Source organism: Takifugu flavidus, chromosome 6, assembly GCF_003711565.1.
Source record: "Takifugu flavidus isolate HTHZ2018 chromosome 6, ASM371156v2, whole genome shotgun sequence".
NCBI classification, from domain to species: Eukaryota; Metazoa; Chordata; class Actinopteri; order Tetraodontiformes; family Tetraodontidae; genus Takifugu; species Takifugu flavidus.
The window spans coordinates 4,408,911-4,435,788 of NC_079525.1; the positions used below are offsets into that span (position 1 = coordinate 4,408,911).

The 26,878-nt window shown below is 47.9% G+C and overlaps 1 protein-coding gene across 1 annotated transcript; it reads left to right on the forward strand.

Moving 5' to 3' along the window:
• Positions 1-99: 99 nt before the first annotated feature.
• tll1 (tolloid-like 1) lies at positions 100-26,737 on the forward strand. Its single transcript, XM_057035234.1, has 23 exons — positions 100-243; positions 354-572; positions 1,354-1,797; positions 10,051-10,167; positions 10,357-10,437; positions 11,435-11,608; positions 11,672-11,789; positions 12,882-13,060; positions 13,422-13,527; positions 13,650-13,774; positions 15,326-15,441; positions 15,733-15,835; positions 16,030-16,146; positions 16,260-16,405; positions 16,659-16,854; positions 17,035-17,160; positions 17,661-17,821; positions 17,911-18,091; positions 20,431-20,556; positions 22,576-22,703; positions 24,181-24,394; positions 24,597-24,847; positions 24,938-26,737. Exons 3-23 carry the CDS (start codon positions 1,617-1,619, stop codon positions 25,070-25,072), a joined length of 3,081 nt encoding a protein of 1,026 aa, XP_056891214.1. The 5' UTR covers positions 100-243; positions 354-572; positions 1,354-1,616; the 3' UTR covers positions 25,073-26,737.
• Positions 26,738-26,878: the final 141 nt, after the last annotated feature.

The following is a 26,878-nucleotide window of genomic DNA, read 5'->3' on the forward strand; positions in this document are numbered from 1 at the left end:
TGACGTCAGCCCGCCGCCACCTCTCCCGGGGCAGGATTAGCGGCGCGCAGAGACAGCGCTCCGGTAATCTCCCAGTAATAGATGGTGGGAGACGTGCACGTTCGGAACTGCGGTACCGAGTGACACCAGAGTCCGCTCCCACGCACCCCCCGGGCTTCCGGAGCAGACCCCCCCTCCTGTTTGATGCATGATGGATCACCGTGCGCTGCCGCGGCCAACCGAGCGGACAGGTGAAGGCAGCAGGTAAACTGTGGAGACGTCTCAAGAGGATTTACCTTGGCAAGGTGTCCACGGGGCTGCGCGGCGTGTCTGCCAACAACTGCTGCTCTTTTATTTTTACTGCTTATGCGCAGGTTGCACTCTGGAGACTACAGATGGTTGTGGACAACGTTGCAGACCGTAATTATTAGAGACGCCCGGTTTCAAATGTAGGCGATTGCTGGCGCCTGAAAAACTAAAGGCGTCCAGTGATCGAGGCCCCGGTTCAGGGCAGACGTTCCTTTCGGGGTGCGCGATGGTGTGGAGGGTAATGAACCCGCATGAACTCGTCCAATCACCGACCTCCTGGCAAGGTCAGTGTGTATGATAAATTAGAGCAGGCATCTTATCTATCTATCTATCTATCTATCTATCTATCTATCTATCTATCTGTCTGTCTGTCTGTCTGTCTGTCTGTCTGTCTGTCTATCTGTCTGTCTGTCTGTCTGTCTGTCTGTCTTTTTACGAACGAAAAAAGGAAGTTTGGAGTGATCAGTGATTTTCCAGACCATAAACGCGACATACCCTTAAGGCCCACATCTAATTGGCACCTGCCTCTCAATGACCGGATGGCCCCCGCTGAATATCGCGTCTAAGGGGCCAAATTGATGTCGGGAGCCCCACAGGCGAATGTGTAGCCGCCCCGTTACTTTTACCACTACCGGTCTGTGCTGGTTGGTCCGCTCAGTTTTGCGCGTAAGTGTGAATAAAGCGCCTGTGACCGGTCGTGCGCGCACTTCCTCCAGTGATTTCAAAAAGTGGTCCGACAACAACTACTGACTGGAAAAGGTGGAGGGAAATTCGGTTTCGGATCATTTGCGTTTGGAGTGCGTGTTTGTTTCGTGGTTGTGCGACTTCAGGGAGCGAGAGAGAGAGAGAGAGAGAGAGAGGAGAGAGAGAGAGAGAGAGAGAGAGAGAGAGAGAGAGAGAGCACCATACAGTAAGTGAGAGAGCGTGAGACAACAGCACGCCGCTGGAAATATGCGGGACTGTGTTTGTCGTGTGAGCAGCAGGAGACACACCGCCGTGCGTCTTTGCGCTCCGAGATCGTCCACTGCTGATCCCCTCCATTCTCCTCTCCCACTTATCCCACAGCAGCCTCACCTGCGCGGCGGCGCACAGCACAGCTCCCCGGCGGACACTTCGCAGACTGACGCCCAGGCGGACAGCCCCGACCCTGCCCGGTGCGCTCTTGCCATGAGCGAGGCAGAGTAACTCGGAGAGAGCCAGAGAGGAGAGCGACGCGCCACCATGATCCGCAGGATTCGCGCAGCGGAGGCTGTTGTCCCTTGCAGGCTGGATTGACCATCTCCCATCGGAAGAGCAGCGCGGCCCCCCTTTTCGAATTCTGTCTTTAGATGGACCGAGTGCCCACGGCACTGGCCGCTAAGATGCGCTGGATCACGCTGGTCATTGCCGGCTTGACTTTTTGGGGCAAAGTGACAATTTGTAACTGTTTCGACTACGAAGAGCCGGACTACGACTATTATGAGGAGGAGCGAGCAGAGCCCATAGACTACAAAGACCCCTGCAAAGCCGGTGAGTGCAGCTCTCTTACCTGCTCAAAAGTCTTTTTCGGGTCTGGTTCTGTGTCCGAAACCCCTCCGGCGCGCTCGCTTCGAGTCGGCGTGCGTGCGTGCGTGCGCGCGCGTATGCGTGTGCGTGCAATAAAGGGATGACATCGGGTGTGTGTCGATGGAGCAGATGTCCACTCTTTACCCACCCTTCATATCGCATAAATCACTATCAGACGCCACGTGCAGCGCCTGAATCATCTGTGCGCGTGCGCGTGCGCACGCGAGACACTCCACCCAAATGAACTCACTGTGCCTGGAGAGTCACTTAAGATTTCATGATGTTGTGTATCAAAGTGAGTCTAATTGTTATATTGTTGGATGTTTTTCATGATGCCTATCACATCTCAGCTTGTGGCCCCGTGAGGTGTCGATAGATTTGGAATTTACCCCCTCTCTCTTTCCCACGGGCCATATTTACCCCCTCCGTGCACAAATACACACAGGCAGGGTTGTTCCGGGCCGGTTCCCTCTCTTGCACCGCGTCGAACCTGCGAGAAGTACCGACGCGACGTGCGTTCCTCACATACCACACATGCACATCTGGCGACCCGGGTCTCGTGCATCTCTGCATGTGTTGATGCTAAAATCATGTGGTTCTGTGGCTGAGCTCTTCGCCGTGTATGTTTGGTTGCAGGCAGACGGTCGGTCTACATATGAGCAACCCTTGTAGGTCAAAATAACCACGCCGGGCGGCCAGATGTGTGTTGATTTGCTGGAAATATCTCTAGAAAGGTCGTATTCATACAGGTTTCACAGCTTTCCCCCCACACGGGTGCCTATTTTAGTTAATGACACACTCTCCTTTCATTTCTCTCTTTTGAGTAACGTCGCATGCTAGGCCGCATCTTTTTTCAACAAAAGGGCCGTGAGTGTAACAGCCTGCAAAGGGCTGCATCAAATAACCCGAGCTGCCTCCACAACGGCCCCTGTGTTCCCGCATTGAGTTAAAGTTTGAAACCTCGAGGGTGTTTAGATCCAGCGTGGAGCTTCACTTACACCCTGAAAACGCAACCAACTACAGATGTGTATGTCGTGCAAATTTCCAAACAACGCCGGCATGTTTTCGCCTGTGCAGTAATAAAAAACACATTAGACAATGTAAAAAAAGGATTCTGTTTCTGACCCCCCCCCCCACACACACACACAGGGTACATGCACACCTGTTGGATTCCACACATTGCAGGAATATTGCAGCAATATGAGTTGCGCCTGCAGTATGAACAGACCTTGTCTGTGTTTAAAGAGTTAGTGGCTCTATCTGTGTGTGTGTGTGTGTGTGTGTTTGAAGTGGAAGCATGGCTCATTCCAGGCCTGACCCTGTGGCATCAATCTGAGTGGTTGGTATTCCACCTCCTGTTTTTGCTGGGAAAACACAGAGGGAATATTTGGCTGTCTGCTTATCTCCTCCGAGTCCCGCGCTGGTAGACAGGAGAACACACACTTCCAGGTCCTTTGTGAAGTGATTTCCCTACGCGGACACACACATGTACGCCGACGCACACACACACGCACATACGCAGCGCTCCCTCCATTCACCCCCGCTTATCTCTTCCTGGTTGTCTGCATCCTGCTACTCAGCTGGAGATGACACACACGCGTGCGCGCACATACACACGGGCACTCTTAAGGACGTGCACTGCTCACCCAAGAGTCATTCATGCTTCCTCCCGAATCAGTGTTCTCATAAAATGCTCGCACAAATGGGGTGAAAGCTAAACAAACCGGCGCTGTCGGAACGGAGCCGCGGGTCATTTCTTCAGGGGTGACCCGGGAGATGAACCTCCTCGTCTCCGCTTGCCTGCGTGGCGGTTGTGCACGTTTCTCCCGCGAGCGCATCCTTCTACTTAAAGTTTACGGCGAAACAAACACTCAAAAGGCCAAAACGGCGCCATTGTTTTGCTGATCGGGCAAATTGTCACATGTCAAATTTAAGGAAAAGCCTGAACAATATTTCCCCGCGTTATTTCCTATCTCAGCAGATAGATGGCAAATAAGATAATGGCAATCATTTATTGTCGACTTCACCAGCACTTAAGTAACACAAGTAGTTACGTCACCGTTTCCGTGTTGAGGTTCTCGAGGAAATTGGTTCCTGGACAGAAGCCCGTTCTGGTGTTGAGCTTTAAAGATTGGCGGATCAGATTGAGATGATTCATGGCTGATGAAGGAATATGAAGACTTTTGTGACCTTCTGAGCATCTTATTTGTCCTCCTTTTTATGAAAACGCACATCTTTGAACCTCCACTCGCCTCAGTCTGTACTTTATGAAGATACAAAATGTAAGAAATACATCCAGGGAGGTGACTGGAAGCATTCCAGTCACCACCTGGTTTATTGTCCTCATGCCAGCATTCTGTTTCTCTTTTATGTCACAGACTGTCAGAAATTATTCACTTGTTCACAATTCCCTATTAACAGAGTTGGCTTGAGCACCACAGCTAGCTTGTTTGTTTATGAGCTACTTAAATAGGTAATAATTAGCATCATGTTTAGCTTCCTTTGCGCGACCTCATAGGATCATGAGATACATTGCTTCATTAGGGAGCATCATTTGGACACTAACTAAACTTTTCACAAGGCATTATGGGATACACTGAGTGTGCTGTATTGGGTCCAGCAAAACTTAAAAGTGTGTTTTTACTGGTCGTGCTAAAACCTTGGTCGCAGTACCTTAAAGGGCCCCTGCAGCTTCACCTGAAACTACGGGCTTTGGTCCGTGTCTGCGTGTTTGATGTTAAATGTGCAATAACATGGATGATGTTCCCACACTCCAACACTCCTCTTTATGATGTTTTTTTTTCTGATCCAGCACGAGGGTCTAACTCGTACCTCTACCACATGAGCCTGGTCCTGCTCATGGTTTCTTCCTGTTAAAATGGAGTTTTTCCTTGCCGCTGTTGCTTGTTGTGTTTCTGCAAAGTGCACCGAGACAATTTTAATGGTAGCAGATGCTATGTCAAGTTAATTTGAACTGAATTACTTCAGAAGAACCAGAGGTGGAGGCTGCTCAATGGGCCTTCCAGTAAGCACACTGGCAGAGGATCAAACGTGTATGTTATGAGGGCAGGTAAGAGCACCCAGGTGCGAGACATGGAGATAATAGCAAGACAAATGCAAATGAGGGTAATTAAAACCAATTAATGACCATTGATCATCCGACCAGTCGCATTGTTCTTTAAATGAGACCCTGAATGTGTGTGCGCCCACGTCCGCGTATTCATTCACTCTGTCGTGACAGTAAGCTGCAGCTACTGTTCACCCCTTCCCCCCATGCCTCAGCAGGAAGGAAGCCAGCGCAACGTGCGTATGCCTGTGTGTGTCCGCGCTGTACGTGTTTGTCTGTTTGTGTGTGTGTGTGCGGGCGAGAGGATGAGCGGTCTTGTTCATATTATATTAAACAGGATTTTCCCGAGCAGAGTGCTGCTGCCACCAAGTTTCCGAGCGTTCCTCAGGGTTCCCGCTTCAGCAGAAAGTCGACGGCCTCTCTGAGTCGGCTGTTTGTTTTGGAGCGTCATTGTTCCGGAGCTGCTGAAGCCATGAGTCAGCACCACCGTCATTCCCTGCGCCCACCTGCCACGCATTGCTCAATTATTAAATGACTGCTTTCATGTCACCTAGCTAGCTTTCCTTGGTGGTATTTATATTCGCATACACCCGTTAAGGGCTTTTATTTTGTAGATTGTAGACACTGCCGCTCCGGCGTCAGGTTCACGCCTTCGCCGCATTCCAGTTGTTCAGGCTGACTGTGTGCTGGGTGCTAAATGGTCTAAAATTATTAAACAAACACAAGTTAGCTCATCTCACGAGCAAGGCTAAAGCTGGGCTTAGCGTTTTAAAATTTCAGTTGGATCACAGCACGCGCTCGCTCGCTGACAGGAGGGTGAAATGCGGGTCAAGCTCTTCCCATTTTGTGCCCTTTATTTGTCTCAAACCAAAGACCAAAGATGTGCAGTAGCAAAAAATGGCGCACTAATATAGCCCCAATATACCCAATTATCTGGTTTCTTCCAGATAGAACTTTGGGTTTCCAAATGAGAGAAACATAAAAAAGACGATCCTGTCTCCATTGGAGGAGCTTCTAAATGCATCAACATTATGCCGTGGAATTAAAAAAATTCATCAGAACTTGATTTATTTGCTGTAATCTGCCTCGTGTCATTACTGTTAGCGATTATCCCATTAAAATCCAACGGACTGAGCCTCCTAACGGGCGGAGCTGCATTCGGTCAGACTGGAAAATGTCCAAATGTGACCACCAAGCTCCCAGCACAGTTACACCTCTCCCCGTTGTGATTCTTGGATCCGAGACTTACTGGACCCTCTAGCCACGCCCTGGTCGTTAAACAGGAAGGTTTTGCGTAACAGTTTTGTCCCTTTACCTCAGTCTTACGTCAGTTTGAGGACGTGTCCTCAGATTTGAGTGTGTGTAGCCGTCAGCAGGATGATTCTACCCTACTGGGCTGAACTGGTGGGTTTTAATGCTGCTGGAGGTAGTGTGCTCTGTTGGTCTCTGCTCTTCTCGTTTTTATGGTTTCAATTATCTTTTCCTGTTCATTCGTGCGTGGTTTCGTCTCCCCGTGACGCAGGAGGGCGGCGGTGCAAACGGACGACTTGGACCGAGCTTCTATTTTTTTTAAAGAAGTAATATTTTTCTTTAAAATCTCATTTCCAAGCAGTGACACAGTGGACTCCGACGCGTCCCACTGCAACCACACCATCTAAATTCCTTCCTCCATTATTTGTCCACGTAAGTGTGATTGAGCCGCACGTCTTTGGCGCCTCGCATCACGAGCGAGCCCCGACCGCTGCACCTGTTGTCGGTCACGGCGGGTTTATATGGATCAAGCGGCTCGCACAATGATTACTTTTGTCGAAAATCCTCAAACAAGGCCGGGATAATCTCTTTTTTATATTTCGGCCCGCTCACAGGCAGAGTTACATACCACATAATAATATCACAAAAGGCTCATGCAAGCATGTTACACTGCTTCACACACACTCACACACAGTATGACCTTATATTTACTTAATGAGGAGCTCAGCATGTGTGTGTGTGTGTGTGTGTGTGTGTGTGTTTTAGCTACACCCCAGTGAGTACAGCGCGACTGCATAATTCAGTAATGAATAATAATAAAAACACAAGTCAATTATTTAAACAATCTGACAGGGACGTGATTAATCTGGTTTGAAGGCAGTAAACATGCAATTGTCCCTCATATTTCATGTTGAAGACAGTATCCAGAGGCTCTACCCTCAGCCTTGGCCTTTAGATCATTTCTCCTGATCCTCTTTGAGAGGGTTCTGTGCCTTAGATGGAGTCCAAATACAGTAATTGGAGCAACAAAATTAGAACCTGATCCAGTGCATTCAGGAGCTCTCACTGGGCTGAAGGTTCAGGTTCCAGCAAGAGAGTGACCCTAAACCAGTGGTCATCAAATCCATCCCAGAGGCCCTTTCACCAGAGATCCCAGTTTTCTTTGTGACAGCAGTTGGCTACCTGGTGGGACAGAAAACCCAGATGGATTATGGGCCTTGTAGGACTTGGTTGATTACCCCTAATGTCTCTAGAAGGACCTGAAGGTGGCTGTCCAACACCGGCCCCCTCTAACCCAGGAGCGCTTGTGTGTGTGGGGGGGGGGGTCTGCAGAGAAGATGGCAGGACATGATATCACACTGTTGAAGCCCAGTTCCTCTCCCAGTATTCACACCCAGCACCCCCCCCCTCTCGTTTCTGCATTGGGCTGCAGAACAAACCCCGCAGAAAGTCGACGCGAGTGGCGACTGCTTGAGAAAGTTGATCGATGCGACACAAACTGGTGCACAGCCGCCCTGCTGGGAGCTGCTGGGAGTGTGTGAGGGACTTTGGTGCATTACTTGTGTGCTTGTTTGCTGCAGTGCCCCTGCTGAAGGGCGAACAATAAGGCTCTGGTCAGCATGATGTAGTTCTCCTGGGATCTTCCTGGGGGTTTGGGGATCAATACGTTCCGTGCTGCAGCGCCTTGTCTCACTGTCTGCATCCCTCCGCACCCACTGCTTTGACTTTGGGCTATTTATGGCATCTTTATGGATTAACAAGACCCAAACAATCAATGGACCCAAGCCGAGCCGAGCCGCTCTCTCCCTCCTGCCCGTTTGAGTTGTTTGTGTGTCTCTTGGCATCAAGCTGCTGCTTTCTGGAAAACTTTTAACAGTTTCTCTGGTCCTGAACTTTTCCAGTGGAGGGGTGTGTAATATCACAAACTGTCACACGGCTTAAACTAGCATCCTGGAGCATATCATAGCTGACACGCCAGATAAATTTAGGTCAGCGTTAATGCAAGAGGCAGAAAATTGCATTTTACTGGCAAAGCGTCAGATTTTATGACATGGATGGGGATTTTTATGGAGCCTTTTTGTTGTATTTTTGTCTCCAGGACACCAGTTAGGCACAGTTTGTAGTTGTAATTCTGTTATTTGTACAGTTTTATACGGTAAAGCCAGTCAGACATCAGCTTCTTCACAAGGATATAAAGAGCTTTGATCTTCCGAACTGCACATTTCAAATTGCTTAAGTATATAAAACCGTATTTATTGAGCTGTTAAATGCGTTCAATGTTTTACAGATCCTGCAGGGACATTTGAATGATGCAAGAATGGAGATGGAAACACCCATGTCTGCACGCCTTGCAAACTGTAGGAGGATAACGACATTTAGCACCCAAAAATTAATGTTCAATACATAAATCTTTATTTTCCCAGCATCAACGCACACATATGCACCCTTGTTAGTGATTAAACATCAGTTTAATGGTCTCCAGTAATACTCTTGGAATACGTAGCATTGTTTACACATGATTTATTATAGCCACCGCAGACAATTAAGACAATACAGCAGCTCTCCCGTTAAATCACCATTAAGACAAATATGCCAGCCTCTATCTAATATTATGATTTGGAAACCATCTGTGGTCATTGTGGTTGCAGCTTCTCAGGGCAACAATAGCTCACAGTCAAGCACAATGGCACCCTGACCCCCCGTTTCCTTTGGTGGAGATCATGATTAGCAAGGTGACAAGCTTCTCTTGTGCCATTGTCAATATATTAGTGTCTCGAATCCCTGCGGAGGTCACCGCTCAGCTAATCTTTCAGCGATGGTTATCACCCACTTCATTGTCAGGGGCTCTGCTGTAGATGGGGAGCAAGTGGGGCGACATAAATCGAGAAAAATTGGAGAACAAAGCATGAAAGATGTGCTTTTTTTGAGCGCATTGTTACGTTTGAATCTCATTCGAATAGCCACCTTTTATCAAAACCTTTAGCAGCAGCTTAAATGCACACAAATGCTGGAAAAATCATGTTCTTGGAGGAATGGGAATGTGAGGATCAGGAGTGGGAGGCTGAAGTTATCCAAGAATGGGAGGGAACATTGGTGGGAGTGTCGCTTGCCAAAAGGCTTTTACATGGCCTGATTATCAGACCACAGTGAGACCACCAGGGTGTGTGTGTGTATGTGTGTGTGTGTGTGTATGGGAGTGGGTGTGTATGAGACAGGGAGAGAGAGAGAGAGAGCGACAGATATGGTTATCTATCTAACACATTATTACAGCTAAAATAACCAGATTTTCCCAACATAAACTCAATTCCCTTATTTCCAGATTTTCTTAGTGCTTGAACACTTGAAGAAATGAGGAGCGTTTCACCAGAGTTTGGTCATTTTTATCCATGTTGTGGTCCAAAATTGGTGCATTTGGTCAAGAATTTTTGGGGTCCAGAAAATGTAGACACAACCTTTGAGCTTATCAAGCTAGAACTTTCAGATGTGGCTAAAACTGAACCATCTGACGATTAATTTGGGCTTTTTCATAACATTTTGGCGCCAGTCGTCCTCCCTCGTGACTCCTCTTGCCCTTGCTGTGCAACGGCGTCATGTCATGATTCTCCCACCTCTACAAAACCTGCAGACGTTTGACGACTTCTATTATCGGGTTCTGTATATTTAAAAAGTTCAGTGCCTGGAAACTGCTTAGAAACGGTTCCGGCGACTGAAAAGTTAAGCGATGATGATCCACAAAGTTTCGCCTACAATCTGGTTGCATGGCGATTATTATTCTTACTGAAACGAACCTAAAATAATCAAGCTGCAGAAATATTTGTGTTTTAATCCAAAAGCAACGCTTCAAGAGTGTGTTTAATTAGATATCTGTGCTTCAGTCTTACGGGATTTTTACCTTCCAGCTGCGTTTTGGGGCGACATCGCTTTAGACGAGGAGGACCTGCGCATGTTCCAGATCGACAGGACGATAGACCTGACGCAGCACTCGCACTCGCACCCCCGGCAGGGACACACATCTGGTGAGCGGACATCTCACTCTCGCTCGGCCGTCAACGCGTCCTCTCGGTTTCCTCTCCAAACCTTATTGTCCGACGGCTGCAGACTGAAGCGCTTTGGGCAGGAAGGAAGTGGACAGCGGCGACCCGAGGTTATCAGCACCGATTGTATTTTGTTTGTGTTCTGACTCTCGACTCTCCCGTGTGTGTCAGGTGGCCTGGAAGAGCTCGAAACCTCGAAGAAAAGAGGATCATTGTATCTGCTGCTGGAGAGAATACGCAGGTTTGGCCTCGGTAAGAACCTCTCATCGGTTTTGACTGCACACGATCATTCGTTTGGCACAATAAGGACGTTAAAGACCTCCACCGGTTGTCGTCCACTCACGGTTTAGTAGGGTGGGTAGTTAGCATTGTAGCTTTCATGACGCGTAGTGAAGCGTCGCTCCACATTGTGCTGTTTCGCCGTCATCACAGTTGCCCCACAAATGCAACATACACACCTTCCTTTCACAGTAGTAAAAAATTACGCTTCCTCCCATTAACTTTGAAAATGATAAATTTACTGTCTTCTTTTTGCCATGTTTTTGGGATAGAAAATTGCACTCCACTGCTAGTTTATTCTCCACAAGCGCAAAGGTTCTTTCATGCGCACAATACTGACCTTTGAACTAGGTCAGAGTTCACCTTCACTTTATTTATATTTATTTATTTTTAAGACATTGTCACTTTAAAATCTATGTAAATGCAGGTGTGATTTAAAAAAAAATAGCGGTAGAAAATTTTTTCTTAGACGCACCTCACTTGTGACTTTTGCTATTTTTAGAACAGGCTTGCGGGCGACTCATGTGGTCATTGCGGGCGACTTGGTGCCCACGGGCACTGTGTTGGTGACCCCTATGTTGGTGACCCCTGATCTAGCACAAGCATTAATGGCGGTTCTCTCCTGTAGGACAACATTTTATTACGAAATCCAGCCAGAAAACATCAATTATAGATCAGTGTTTAGCAATCAGTGTAAAATACACACTGTCACATCCCCTAAATGGAAAGAAATAAAATAAAGATCGCTCTGATGCATTTTTACCTTTGAGGGTTAATAAAGACCTAAAACGTGGTGAATTAGATTTTTGGGAAATGTAAACAAAGCTCAACCACGGAAGGAGCGAATGTTTGAATGACTCTATAAATGGCTCAGATATTTGAATAAACTGTATTTTAAATGTCTGTGCTGGAGTCCAACCCTGAAGAAGATTAAAGATAGATTCATTTTTTTTATTCCGTGTACCATCAGACTTCCTCCCGAAGAACACAACCAAAGCAGCAGCCAGTCCAAAAAGCCAAACTGGAAAAGTTGGAAAGACTGGGAGTGTCGTAAAAAGCCGCTTTACCCGAGCGGCCACGTCTCGAGCGGAGAGGATATGGCCCGGAGGCGTCATTCCCTACATTATAGGAGGAAACTTCACTGGTATGTGACTGGAAAGAGAGGATGGAAGGAGGCCGGGGTGGAACGTGACGTGTGTGTTTTCAGGTACTCAGAGGGCGATGTTCAAGCAGGCCATGCGTCACTGGGAGAAACAGACATGTGTGTCTTTCATCGAGAAGACAGACGAGGAAAGCTACATCGTATTTACCTACAGACCCTGCGGGTGAGCTCTGCCACTCTCCGCGCATGTTTGTGCGTTTGCGTGTGTTGTGTGTTCGCCGCCGACCGAGAGGCGATGCGTTCACTCAACAATAGCGCCGCTTTCCTTCCGCTCCTGTTGCCCCCCCCCGACCCACCAATCACACCGCGCACTCCATGTTTTTTTTGTATGTTTTTGCAGGAGTTTTTTTTTTCTGTGCTCGCACTCTGCAAGAGCGCATTGTTCTGTTGAGCGGCGGCGCGGCGGGGGTCAGGGCGCGTTTGTGCCGCGGTGGCACTGCAAGAAGTCGTAAAGATTGTCCAAACGCAGGGAGCCCAAGCTCAAAACGCCTTCAGGTTTGGAAAGTAGGATGTCAACAAACAGGCGCTGGCCTGAAAACAAGTTTTTTGTGCACACGATGAAAAGACGTGCACGTTTGCGGGCGATGCCGGCCGGCTCCTGTCTTCCGAGAGGCCGGCTCCATCAGAGATTAGACACTTTAATCTCAAGTATAAATACCCGACAGCTTGCGGGTCCGCTATGTGTGCGACAGCCTAAGAAACGGCTGCAGGAGAAAAAGGGACACGTTACAGTCGAACACGCTCGCGCTGTTGCACGTTTGGTGGCTGCACTCATTCGTATTCAGGACCAGAGCTGTGCGAAAAAGACTCCATATACTCCAGTGACTCCTGATCCTTACGCTGCAATCAGCTCCCTGGATAACTTTAATCAGATTTGTTAGCCTGGCACTGAAGTCTCGGCTAACCAGATATAAAGAGCGTGCGTGCGTGCGTGCGTGCGTGCGTGCGTGCGTGCATGTGTTTGTGTTCTGTGAGCAGAGATATGTGAATTCTCACAGCTCTTTCTTATTGGGTTATGAAACTAGAAACGTTATCTGAACACTGCATGTAAATAAATCCTGACGCTTTTCCTCTCGTTGATCTAGTACGGGGCAGGAAATCCTTAATACTGTGTGTTTGTGTGTGTGTGTGTGTGTGTGTGTGTGCTTGTGTGTGTGTGAGTGTGTATGTGTGTATGTGTGTTTGCCTTCTTCAAATGTGCCATAAAAAAATCATCTCATCTCGCTGCTATCAACTTCCTACTAATCCTTATTAGGTGTTGTTCCTATGTGGGTCGTCGTGGCAACGGGCCCCAGGCTATCTCCATAGGCAAGAACTGTGACAAATTCGGCATCGTGGTGCACGAACTGGGTCACGTCATCGGCTTCTGGCACGAGCACACGCGGCCCGACCGTGACGATCACGTGACCATCATCCGGGATAACATCCAGCCAGGTGAGACGCGGTACCCAGGATGCACTTGGTTCTTTCTTGTTTTTTAGAGCCAGCTCTGTGGGCTCGCACTTGTGTCAAAGCCATGTTGGAGTGTGAATGAGACCTTTGATGAGTGATGTCACCTCAATTTTCGTTCCTTCACACATGCCGCTGCACCAGCGCAGTCTGACATGTGTTAAATCGAAGGTTATGATCAAACCGGACCCGTCTTTATATTTAGAAACACACCACACACACTCCGATTTAAGCATCTTAAAGTGCTCTGGTGTGTGTTTGCCAGTAAACTCCATCTTTACCCCCAGATTTATGATGATTTCTTTGCGTTGATGCTAGTTAGTAAACCTGAGTGATTGTTCTCCAGGCCAGGAGTACAACTTCCTCAAAATGGAGCCGGGGGAGGTAAACTCTCTCGGGGAGCCCTATGACTTTGACAGCATCATGCACTACGCCAGGAACACCTTCTCGAGGTAACCATTTATCACAGGGGTGGCCAGAAAAGTGGCGCATTAGCTCATCGCTGCAGTAAAGCCAACTAAATATGGTCATCTCCTAAAACAAACACCTACAAACTCCTGTCTCCTCTCTGAAGGGGGATGTTCCTCGACACCATCCTTCCATCCAGAGATGAAAACGGGGTCCGGCCTGCCATCGGCCAGCGGACCAGGCTGAGTAAAGGAGACATTGCACAGGCAAGGAAGCTGTATAGATGTCCAGGTACTGGTACCTTTTGACACCGCCGCGTGTGTGTGTGTGTGTGTGTGTGTTTGGCAGAGTTTTCCCTCCCCTTCCAGAAGTAAAGCTGAGTAATTTGTTTTTGCCAATGTCTCACACACACATCTCACACACTCTCCGCTTAAGCGTCTCCGTTCTGGCATCCCCACCGTCCCTCCAGCACGGTCCTGACGTCATTTGGGTTCCCTCTCAAGCTGAGCTGCGCATTAATGTCATAAAGGTTTATGATCTCAAGTGCTGCGCACACACACACACACACTCACACACATGTGCGGTTTGACTAATCTAACATTTTCTCTAAACTCACTCTGGCTCCGGGGGGAACAAAACTGTGTTTGTGTGTCTCAGCTGGAACTAGACAACTTCGACCTTCTAAGGTCAAATCTGAGTGATGCCATATTCACTGACAGATGAACACAGCCCCGGGGCGTCGGGGGGGGACAACAGAATGCGTGACGGGGTAGGATGGGCACACTTGGCTAACCTCATTTTGAGAGGGAGCGGCTGCGTTACACTGGGAATGAGTCGTAAAGGAGTAAAGGAGTCATTGGCTTGATGGTTACTTTATGAAAATCAAAATCAATCAATCTGTATTTATATAGAAAATTGTCCAACAGTGTGACTCTACTGCTGGGGGGGGTGTCAGAGCAGGACTCAGATGCCAACTTTAACAGAACCAATAAGCCTCTTGAGAAAATAGACAGGCTGCAGAACTTTAAACTAAAGATCGCGCCTGAAGGAGGGAAAATAAAATCCTGTTAAACTATAAACCAAACTGGAGAGTGACCATCACAAAAAATCAACCAAAATAAAATACACCCCTCTAAAATAGAGGTTCGACAAAATTCTACAAAACTCAAAATAAACTCTCCTAAAAGGAGGCGAAACACAAAGGGAAAAAGTGACAATAGCATGAAACAAGGGTTCGAAGTAAGGCTGGAGCGGACAACAGGAAGACACAGGCTTGATATACACATAAGGGCAGCGACAAATGGGTGGGAACAATCAGGAATTAGGGAGGACAATCAGGCAGGTGACGCCTGAGGGAAGGACAAGTGACCTGAAAGAAGAGTTACTTTTCAAAATAAAACAGGAAGTGATGCAACAACACCGCAGCGCAGGGTGACAGCAACGTTTAAGACGGCTGAACCGCCCTAATAACATCCTGCAGCCTCCGAGCTGTTGAATCAAACCCTCCAGAGCGCACGAGAAAACGGGGCTTCCTCACGCACAGTCAGAAAATCCAGACATTAACTCTGGCAAAGCCTGGATGGAGCGTTTGCCTGGAACACACTGAGCGTGTGTGGTGGATTTATTTTGGTAAACTTGATTGGACGACCGAGACGTTCACAATCACGCTGGACATATGAGCCATATGTTGTTTAGTGATAAACAAGTAATCAATTATCACTGGGTGAGAGCACAGCTGGAAGGATGGGAGGGTCACCACAGAAATGTAACGATGTGTGTGTCCGTGTGTGTGTGTGCGTGCGTGTTTGTGTGTGTGTGTGTGTGTGTGTGTGCGTGCTGCAGCTTGCGGAGAGACACTTCAAGATTCAATGGGAAATTTCTCTTCTCCTGGTTACCCTAATGGATATCCATCATACACACACTGTGTCTGGAGAATATCTGTGACGCCTGGAGAAAAGGTGACACACATGCACAAACACACACACACACACACGCACGCACATGTTTTATATAATATCACACTATCTCAGTGGCGGTGTTAGCTCAGTCTGTAGGGGAGAAGTGGAAATGAGGGCAAAACGTTTCACAAAACCCCTTCAGAGCGCTGCCGAGGTACCCTTGAGCAAGGTACCAAACACACAAGAGCTCACAAAGGGCCCTGCGCTGAACTGGCGACCCATCCAGGCATTTACCCTGCCTTCGCCCACATGTGCAGCCTCCCTGGTTAAAAAGCCTCCTCTTTCCTCCAGATCATCCTGAACTTCACCACCATGGATCTGTATAAAAGCAGCCTCTGCTGGTACGACTACATCGAGGTTCGGGATGGCTACTGGAGGAAAGCCCCGCTGCTGGGTGAGAAGGAATTAGTAATCAGGCTCTCGTTTATCCAGCCCATTCACAGAGGAAGTGTGGTGATAAATATGGAGCTAAATTAACCGTTTGTCGTTGGATTGAAAGGAGACGTTTGTTTGGAGACTAGTTGAGCCGGTCAGCATGGGTTTGGAGTCTTACAGGTGTTTTTTTTTGTCACGTCGGACTCTTAACAGGCAGATTCTGCGGCGATAAAGTTCCTGATGTCTTGATCTCCAGTGACAGCAGGATGTGGATCGAGTTCCGCAGCAGCAGCAACTGGGTGGGAAAAGGCTTCGCTGCCATTTACGAAGGTACAGTAGATCCTCTGTCCTGGAGGCAGAGAACAAAAAAATGCGTCGATGCCTACACCTGTGTCTCAGATCGAGTTTCCCTGAGTTAATCTGTTAATCTGTGTTGGGTGCAGCGATCTGTGGGGGAGAAATCGCCAAGGACTCCGGGCAGATCCAGTCTCCCAACTATCCCGACGACTACAGACCCTCCAAGGAGTGTGTGTGGAGGATCGCGGTGTCTGAAGGATACAACGTTGGCCTCAGCTTCCAGGCCTTTGAGGTGACTCAAGACTGCCACGCGCGCATGTGCGTGTGTGTGTGTGTTTCTTTTGTCCACTCACGCGTGAATGAATGAATGTCTGGGTCAAATCTCACGCTTATATGGAAGTTAATAAGGCAATAGTGTGTGTGTGTGTGTGTGTGTGTGTAGTCGGAACAGAAATTTAACTTGTACCAATTTACATTCCCTCCAACATCAACTGGCAAATCCACGAAAGCCACAATTTTGCCAGCAAATATTCGTCTTTTCGCAGATCGAGAGGCACGACAGCTGCGCTTACGACTACCTGGAGGTCAGAGACGGCCCCCTGGAGACGAGCCCGTTGATCGGGCGTTTTTGCGGCTACGACAAGCCCGAGGACGTGCGCTCCACCTCAAACACGCTGTGGATGAAGTTCGTCTCCGACGGGACGGTTAACAAGGCCGGATTTGCAGCTAACTTTTTCAAAGGTGCGTCCCAACAACACATAATAATGAATTTTGGAGGCGCCATGATTAGCATCACTAATTAGCCATTTTATGTCAATAGTTGCCACTAATGAGAAAGTTCATGGTGTCCTTTTTTTCACAGAAACATTCCTCACCGCGTGTGTACAATGTGCTCTGACGTGTGTGTTTTTTTTCTTCCAGAGGAGGATGAGTGTGCCAAGCCAGACAATGGTGGATGTGAGCAGAGGTGCGTAAACACTCTCGGCAGCTTCAAGTGCGCCTGTGACCCGGGATATGAGCTAGCACCAGACAAGAAGAGCTGCGAAGGTAACCGTGTGTCGGAATCAGCGCTTGTTTTTGAAGGATATGAGTCGTCGCAGAAAACAAAAAACACACACACATCCTCCATCAACGGGAAAAAACACCCTCTGATATGAAGTCACGCTCTGCTCCACGAATGCTGCGAAGGGCCTTTAATCTCTTGAAATCAATTAACCGCCCTCGTGATCTTCGTGGGTAAACAACGGAACAAAACCCACTTCAAACGCCGGGAGAAGAAAAGCCAGTAAACCAGTCAAATGATGTGGTTTTGTTTCATCTTTCGGGAGCTGTTGTTTGCTTTGTGGCGTCCCGACTGAGTTCACGTGTGGGAAATCCAGTCATGACGGTGGATGTTCAAAGTCGTATGTGAAAATGACTGCGGCTTAGCTTAGCATGCGATGTGGAGAGGCTAATCGTGGTCACTGTTCTGCATTAGAGGGCTCTAGAGGTGTCTTACCTGCACTTGTTGCTTTCCTCGGGTGTCTCAACCCTCCCTGTATTTCCAGCGGCGTGCGGCGGCCTCCTCTCCAAGCTGAACGGCACCATCAGCACACCCGGCTGGCCCAAGGAGTATCCGCCCAACAAGAACTGCGTGTGGCAGGTGGTTGCCCCCACTCAGTATCGCATCTCCATGCAGTTCGAGGCCTTTGAGCTGGAGGGAAATGAGGTAATCAGAGCACAGTCAGTTGGTACGTGTGTGTGTGTGTGTGTGTGTGTGTGGCGCCGTTTTCAGGTGACACTTACTCGTGCCTTCAGGTGTGTAAGTACGACTACGTGGAGGTGCGGAGCGGCCTCTCCTCCGACTCTAAGCTGCATGGGAAATACTGCGGCACCGAGGTCCCCGAGGTCATCACGTCCCAGTACAACAACATGAGGATCGAGTTCAAATCCGACAACACCGTTTCAAAGAAAGGCTTCAAGGCGCACTTCTTCTCAGGTAAGACTCAGCTGTTCGGTGTGTGTGTGTGCGTGTGTGTGTGTGTGTGTGTGTGTGTGTGTGTGATGGGGAGATAATATAATAGATATATACTGGGTAAGCTACATAACACAATATCAGTAGTTAGCTGTTTTACACTGTTTTGGAGGGTAATTTTATTGTGTCAATTGATGGGGAAGGATTAGCGCAGTGTGTGTGTGTGTGTGTGTGTGTGTGTGTGTGTGTGTGTGTGCATACGCCTGTGTTCCCCTGCCCGTATCCACGTGTCACGTCCGTCTGTCCTGCTGTGTCTCCCGAGCCTCCGCCGGCTCGCCCGTTTCCATGTGGCGCTCCGCCCTCCCTCCATCAGACAGGCTGGCTCACTGTCAAGAGCGTCTGGTTGTGTTTGAGTCATGCCGGGACACAGAGCGCAGCCGATCCCCCGCACGGGGTCACGTCGACAACAAGCCGGCCACCTCGCCAACGGTCGGAGGTAACGCGACCTCACAGCAGGTGGCTCCGATTGGCTCCGGGACCACCGCAATGTGAGGGAATGGGATGGATGAATCCATTCTATTCCAGAGGGAAACACGTGCTTTGTCCCATTTCCATGTCACATATATGGAACAATAGAGGGAACAAAATGGAATAATAACTTTTCTTCTTTATTGCCACATAAAGTGTCGCATGGAAGTGAGACACTGCCGTGATCCTCCGGCCCAAACACAACAAATGAGAACAGATGAATTTGTTGGACGTTTACTTGAGATGACATTAAATCTAACCATTTCTTCCAAAGAGATGAGCGCTCATAAAACTTTGAAAACACCTGGGGCGTGCACGTGTGCCTGCTCCGTGCCGTCGCTGCGCATGTGTGTGGCTTTAGTGAGCCTAAACGTCCATAGTCTGATGGTTTTGGCAAAGATCAAGCAACTTTTGGGAGGTCCCGCTGGCCTCCCGTGAACTCCTAATCCACACCGGCGTGTGCGCGCGTGGGCGTGCGCGCGTATTGTGTGGGTATTGTGTGCATGACCTGAAGAAAACCACAATGGACACGGTGTAGCATCGGCTGCAAAGCTTCTTAGCCAGTGGTAGGAGCCCACAATAGCACAGTAATACCACATCAGACACACAGGCATAGAGACAGACAGACAGAGAGACAGACACACACACACACACACACACCCACACACACACACACATTGTGAGAGAGGGAGGATTTAGTGGTTTCATTAAAAGCAGATCTAGTTTGATTCTGCTGTTGATTTGAGGTGAGTCTCAGTGTCTGTCTCTAATCTCAAATCTCTTCATAGGAATCTGATTCATTCTCCCTCTCCCTCTCTCTCTCCCTCTCTGTCTCTCTCTCCTCTCTCTCTCCCTCTCTGTCTCCCTCTCCCTCTCTGTCTCTCTCTCCCTCTCTGTCTCTCTCTCCCTCTCTCTGTCTCTCTCTCTGTCCGTCTGTCTGTGTGGTCGGCTGTAAATCCTCACCTCTCTGACACAACACCGTTGAGCCACGGTGCCGAGCGATAGCAAACAGATGAAAATCCGTCGGTTAAATCAGAATCATTCCACTTCTGTGTGGGTTAGCTCATCTTAGCTTAGCTTAACAACTGGAACAAAGTCAGTTTTGCTTCCAAAGACAACAACGTACATTCTGTTATATACAGAATATACATATCCCAGCCAGCCACACTCCCCAAAGTTGGAATTTTCTAACATATCTCGCTAAGCTAGCACACGCTCAAACTAGGGGGGTAAGAATGTAATAACTTTTTAAGGGGTTTTTGTGGCTTCTGTGAACTTGTGCAGGCTCTGGAGATCCAGACGTGATGACAGAAGGTTTTTATAACATTTTACAGTGCGGGGTGAAGAAGCTGTGCTGACCTAGCCCGAGCACAGCGGCGCTGATATGAAGGCAGACAGTTTTCAGAGCCAGAGCCTGAGGCGGCTCCACCGCAACCTTGACCCCAGAGAGCAGCACAGACGTTTCAGGCCAACAGAACCGCACACGCTCCAAGTATAATTTAACCCTTCGTGGAGCCATTGTGATAATTACACATTAACACTTCTTTTGCAAGACCGCCTCCTGCCACAAGGGGGCGGCCGATGGTTTTCTCGGACATGTTTCCGGGGACGGGTTCAAGTGTTCTGTCTTGATTTTAACCCTTTCGCAGCCTGACAGTTGGGCCAAGTAGCGATTAATATCTTGCAGTCCTGCTAGCGAGCACGTTTGCATGACTGCAACATATTTCTGTACTTTTGTATTTCCTTCCTGTCATATCACTCTTTCTCTGATGCCCCCCCCCCCACACACACACTGCCTCCACATGAGTGACGTGTTGCGTGTGTGTCTCTCACAGACAAGGATGAGTGCAGCAAGGACAACGGCGGCTGCCAGCACGAGTGCATCAACACGGTCGGCTCGTACGTTTGTCAGTGCCGCCACGGTTTTGTACTGCATGAGAACAAACATGACTGTAAGGAAGGTGGGTTTCACGTGCACTCACACCCGCACACGCACCGGCACAAGCCCATCAGCTCACACGTACACGTGCTGCCGCATTCGCACAAGCATGTGCTCATGCACAAGAGCGGTCACCGGCCACATTACAGCTACTCTGTTTAGACTCTTTTTACTGGAGAACCGTGCTTTTTTTATTTATTCTACACTTGCAGGCAGAGCTGTTTAGTTGGAATGTGCAGAAAAAGTCTCAAACAAGTTTACACTTTACACTACACAGACCTCCACCTGTAAAAATACAGAGGAATCCCCTCGGCCAATCAGAGCGCAGGAAAGCCATAGGGTTGACGCCACACCCAAGGTGTCGTCCATCCTTGGAAAAACGATTTCCCAGATATTCCGGACGTTGTCCTTTTACTTTCCCTGTCTTTCACAAGAAACACTTCATATTCTGGGACTCTTACATGACCAAATATTGTATAAATAAAGGACCATTGAAGTTAGTGAAAATTGAAACGCTTCTGGAGTGACCTGAAACTGCTCCGCCTGGAAGTCAGTAAGTGTGACGTGTGTTTTGGGCATATTACCCTCGTTGCTCTTTGAAGCTGAACTTTTGAACGTGCGCACACTCGCCGCATCGCTACACACGTGTGCCCCACACCAAAGGCTCCCGGTGCTGCTCGTAAAAACTCATGTTTCAAACATCTGGGGCCTTGAAAGCTTCAGTTTCCTGTCTTCTGCATGTGTGTGTGTGTGTGTGTTGGCTTACTAACCTTTCAGACTCATGTAAATCCATATTCCCATCGCACAGCATGTGTGTGTTCATGTAGTTTGTGTGGATGGTAAATGGCGTGACATGCTGTTTACATGTGAAATATCAATGTCACCTGTGGAAGTGTGCACCATCACCACCATCGTGCACCACTACTCAAACCCTCTACAGATGCTGTTTTCTACCTGTTAAACATCTGGAGGTTCCTTTATTTGACTCCTGCTTATATAAATATATTGTTATTATTGCATCAAATGCTGTTTTGTGGCGTCTAAACTCATGTCATTTGCGTATCAGGGTATCCAGATGTGTAAAATATGACTTCTGTACTTAAAAATAGATTAGATTCACTTATAAAGGATGTTCTTGTGAATTATTCCGCCTCATTGTTTACATAAATAAAAAAAAGACTGTGTCCTCTTGTCTCATGCATGTCTCCTGTTTTCCATCATGTCAGCCAAGACATTTATTCACACACCTCCTGCATGCTACAAATATAAGGTTGGATTATATTTGCAAAATATAGCATGTAAGCTAGTAAGACAGTTGGGACAATGCTAAAAACTAACCTTTCTAACCTTCACGTGAGCGTTTTTGTCTTAGGAACCTTTTCTCCCTGTTGTTTGGCTGCATTATTGTAAACATTTATCTCTATCGAACCCTATATTCATTTTACAAAATGTCTTCCCTACCTGTACTTGCTCAGTCATTTGTCTCTATGCCGATGATGTGTTTGTGTATTTGGACAATAAAGATGGTTATATTTACATGTTTAAAACATCTGAGAATAATTTAAGTTGTTAATTTTTCAAGAAATGCACTAAAGGTCTCTAAATATAGAGATTCATTGAGGCGTTTACTGATACAAAAGGCTCAGGTATTAGAAAATTTAGATTTAAAGTGATCATTGGAATGGCTAAAGCCAGTCTGGAGGTAGGATTCAATGAAAGATCCATTTTACGGCCCTCAATATTCCAAATAATGTTCAGATTCAGCACTGATTTAGTAGAATCTTCTAGCGACGGGATGGATTTTACATGTTTGTTTGTGTTCCAGTGTGGCGGAGCCTTTGCGTGTGTGCATTTGTGTGATCTTCACACCAAACTCGTCATCAGGATGTGTTTCATTGAAGTCGTTCCTCTCTCTTTTGCTTCTCTGGTTTCTCTCCATCCTGTCCCCCCCCCCCTTTTCCTCTGACCTTTTCCTGTGCCGCCATGATTTTAACTTCCTCTGTGTGTGTGTGTGTGTGTGTGTGTGTGTGTGTGTGTTCAGCTGAGTGTGAACACAAGATCCACAGTCCCACTGGAACCCTGAGCAGCCCCAACTGGCCGGACAAGTATCCCAGCCGTAAGGAGTGCACGTGGGACATCACAGCCACTCCGGGACACCGTGTAAAGATAGTGAGTGTGCCGGAATCGTGCTCGCAGATTTGTCAAACCCCTCTCTGGCATCCTCCTCTTCACCATCACACTATTGTGTGTGTGGGGTCATTTAGTGGAGGGAGGCCTCGGGCTGATCCCGCTGCCCCGTGTTCCACTTAAGGAACTCCAAAGTGAATGGGGGAGAACGTGCACGTTTGTCTAATCAGGCTAACAGCGAGCGTGTGCTCATGCGTTAGAAAGAGGCCTTAGGCAGTGGCCATCTGCATCCTTTCTGTGTGTATGTGTGTCTTTTGGTGTGTGTGTGTGTGTGTGTGTGTGTGTGTGGTGTGTGTGTGTGTGTGTGTGTGTGTGCTGGAATGCTGGACTGTGTACACAAAAACCTTTTTCTGTTTTGATCTGACTTTTTTTAGCTACTGTTGGTATAAAATGGCCGTTTAGCCACTCTGAGCACTATTAATGGTCTGGAGGAGAGGCGGATGATCTCCTGGGTCTGCACGTCAGCTCAGACAGATGGTGTTTAGCTAACAGTGTTAGCTCTGATGCTAAGGGACTTCCTTCTGTCTCAGTTGCATTAGCGTAGATGGTTGGTGGTGCTTTTAAGCTCAAAACGTGGCAACGCACACGTCACGCGCTTCATAAAGACGTAAGGCTGACCTTGACGCTAACGTGTTAGCCAAGAGAAGGCTCTTTTTTGACATGTGGACCAGAAAAACTGCCCTCATTTGTTGAGACAAAGTTGCATTTGAACTATTTCCACTATAGATTTCTATGTATTTAGTCTAAAACAGAAGAAATGTTGCCGAGGTACAGAACAAATCCTCACATTTGCCTGTGGAGCTGCTCCATAAATAATCTATACCATGCATGGTTAGGCATGTCCTGAACCTGACATTTGGTCCCGCTGCAGGAAATGTGTATCACACTGCTGCCGCTCCTACTATAGATCCAAATTCCTCCGTCCACACACGCGCGCAAACGTGCACGAGAGCAGAAAACAAAGCCACAAATCAATATCTCACTCCAGCCATATTTCTGAACATCTGGAAGTGGTCAAAGATCCCAGAGATCCCAGAAATCTCTGACCTTTGCTCTCCTTCTGTCTGCTTTGTTAAAAGCAGCTTTGCCGCCATCAGAGGTGCATAGCTGTGTGGGAGAGAGGCCTGCAGGTGTTATGACTCACCCCACGGTGGCTTGGTAGCTCCTGAGTCGTGACTGCGTGCACGTGTGTCAGTGTGTAAACGATGTGCGGGCGAGGAAGGAGGCAGGTTCTGCTGGGTCGGATTAAAGATGCAAATATGACTTTTAGACATTCTGGGAGAGGCACAAAAACATCCCCAGATGACCTCCAAGTATTAACAGTTGCTCATATTATGATGAATGTTGATTCTGAAAGTACAGTTTTGGGGTTTATCGTAAATTCATCTGCATTTTCTCAAAATGTGACATTTTAGATTACATTTAAAAGCTGTTTCTCGGTTTGACTCTGCTCTGCCAGACCTTCAATGAGTTTGAGATCGAGCAACACCAGGAATGCGCATACGACCACCTGGAGGCCTTCGACGGCGATGGCGACCAGGCGGCCATTTTGGGTCGACTGTGTGGCAGCAAGATTCCTGAGCATCTGATCTCCACAGGCAACAAAATGTACCTCCGCTTCATCTCTGATGCCTCCGTGCAGAGAAAAGGCTTCCAAGCCACACATTCAACAGGTGTGTGTGTGTGTGTGTGTGTGTGTGTGTGTGTGTGTGCGCCCTCCAATGCGTAAATTGATCATTTAAGTTTTAGGGGCAACATCGCCCTCTAGTGGTTATTACCAGTAATAGCACGGATACGAATCTCTCTGTAAGGGGAAAATCTTTGAATTTCTTTGAATCTTTAAAGACTTCAGATTTTCTATTCTAATCCCTAAAGAGTGTGGAGGTCGTCTGAAGGCAGACATTCGTCAGAAGAACCTCTACTCTCACTCCCAGTTTGGGGACAACAACTACCCCGGTCACACCGACTGCGAGTGGCTGCTGACCGCCGAGCAGGGCTACGGCATCGAGCTGAGCTTCATTACCTTCGAGGTGGAGGAGGAGGCCGACTGCGGCTACGATTACATCGAGCTGTACAATGGGTATGAGCAGAACTCGCATCGGCTCGGCCGCTTCTGTGGTTCAGGGGTAAGGGTTGTTTTAAATTTGTAATAAGTGCATCGTGACTTGAATTTCTATACGTTTTTACATTCGTCATGTTTATCTTCCTTTTCACAGCCCAGGGAAGGCATCTACTCGCCTGGGAGCGTGATGCTCATCCGCTTCCACAGCGACGACACCATTAGCAAGAAGGGCTTCCACCTCCGCTACCAGAGCGCCAAGTTCCAGGAGAGCCTTCACACCAGGAAATGACCTCACACGCAGCCGGCGACCTCTGGCTGCGGCTCACCGTTACCCCGAACTTCATCATGGCAAAATAGAGAAAAATAATCTCCAACAGAAAAGAACAGCCTGACCCCTTCCCTCTCCTGGAGGCCACGCTTCGGTGAACACCCCCCCTCCGTGGCGCCGCGCCGGCGGGAAACGCAACAGGATATGAAAACATGAGCTGTGGAGAAGTGACGACTGAGCCACGTTCGTCACGCTTCTCTCCCACCTGGGAGCTGCTGTTTACTCAGACAATGATGCAGCGACACAAAAGACTCATATTCCGAGCCTGAATCATGGACGCCCGGCGAGGAACTTTGGTCTTGTGACCTCACGGCTGCTCACGGAAAATCTTTTTTTGTTGTTGTTTGCCTTTGATCCTTTGATGCGGGGGAACTTTAACCCAGCACAGGTCGGCTGCGGACGGTTTTTATTTCGCGCCCCGTCGCGGAACACGTCGGGTTCACCGTTTGCTCGCGCGGGAAAAGACGGACAAAAAAAGCGCGCCACTGACGAACGACCATCCCGGGATGGAAGAGATTTATACAAAAAGCTAATAGATGTTAAGCCTTGCAGTATGTTGTGTGTGTTCTTTTGTGTTTTTCACCAACGTTGTGTCCTCACCATCCTAGAAAACAAACAAACTAAATAAACTTTCGTCTTCTTTTTTAAAGGATGTGGGAAGGGAAGATTTTCATCTGTCAGAACATTGGGAATGGGACTGAAAGAGAGATTTCCATGGTGCTAAACATATGGATGGCGATGAGAGAGAGGCGCAGCGTGCTAACGGCGCGCTGCATCAGCAGCTCTAGTCCTGTGGAACTACAATATTGCCTTAGAACCACCTTGCATATCGATGCTCTCGCGCCCGCCTCGGAGCCTTTCGTGGTTCCTTTTTCTGGTAGCGAACTTGAAACGTGGGATCGTAAAAATGGGAAATGTAGCCTGTGCGAGTGTCGGTGGTGCATGTGCGTTTGCCTGTCACGTCTGTAGCGGCTCTCCCAGACACCCTCTCCACACGCACGCACCAGATCCTCGTTTTTGTGACATTCCTCCCTGTCTGTATATTTGGAGAGAAATGTGACGCAAAGGTGGACATTTAAAAGGAAAAAAAGCAAACATTTTAGAGGAACTGTTCACTGCTGCACGTGCCAACCTCCAGGTGACCCCCCCGACACACTGTGGCTCCTCATTTACTCGCCTGTCTCTGTGTCAATCATTAAAATCCACATAAACAAACACACACACATACACCCACACATGCGCATTCCTGCTTTTTTTTTTTTTTTACCTGTTTAGACGACCGCCCCGAGTTCTGTACCGAGTGCCAATTCCGGAGCCATCAAACAAATCCTGGCATTTCCTGTTTGTCATCAATATATTTCACTTGATAATTGTACTCTGACAGGAAATTTGATGCTATATAACTTGTCTGTTGTAATTTATCACCCAGATTTCCCCGTCATTAGTCAATGGACGAGTTTAGTAAAATCTGGAAACTACTTCCTGCTTGCGGTTGTTTTCTTTCCACATCTGCATCGACTGTGGCCATCAGCACGACCTTGATGACAGCGTTGGCGTGTGTTTTTCCTAAATCTGCAGCGTGTACAAAAAACAGAACAAATGTAGAACTTTTCATTGTTCATTCAATTAGGTTGTTCTGGTTAATAATAGTAATATAACATGATACATTTCAGGATAGTTACAAGGTCCTATGCAGAGACATGCTAAAAATGCTTTGTAAACAAACATTTTTAGAGTTTGACCCATATTAAACACAGGGTGTGTTGA

Excerpts from the sequence above, each read along its gene's own strand:
- tll1 (XM_057035234.1), top strand. The coding sequence starts at position 1,617 with ATGGACCGAGTGCCCACGGCACTGGCCGCTAAGATGCGCTGGATCACG. Across the intron at positions 1,798-10,050 it reads CAAAGACCCCTGCAAAGCCG|CTGCGTTTTGGGGCGACATC; the intron begins GTGAGTGCAGCT and ends TTTACCTTCCAG. Across the intron at positions 11,790-12,881 it reads TTTACCTACAGACCCTGCGG|GTGTTGTTCCTATGTGGGTC; the intron begins GTGAGCTCTGCC and ends AATCCTTATTAG.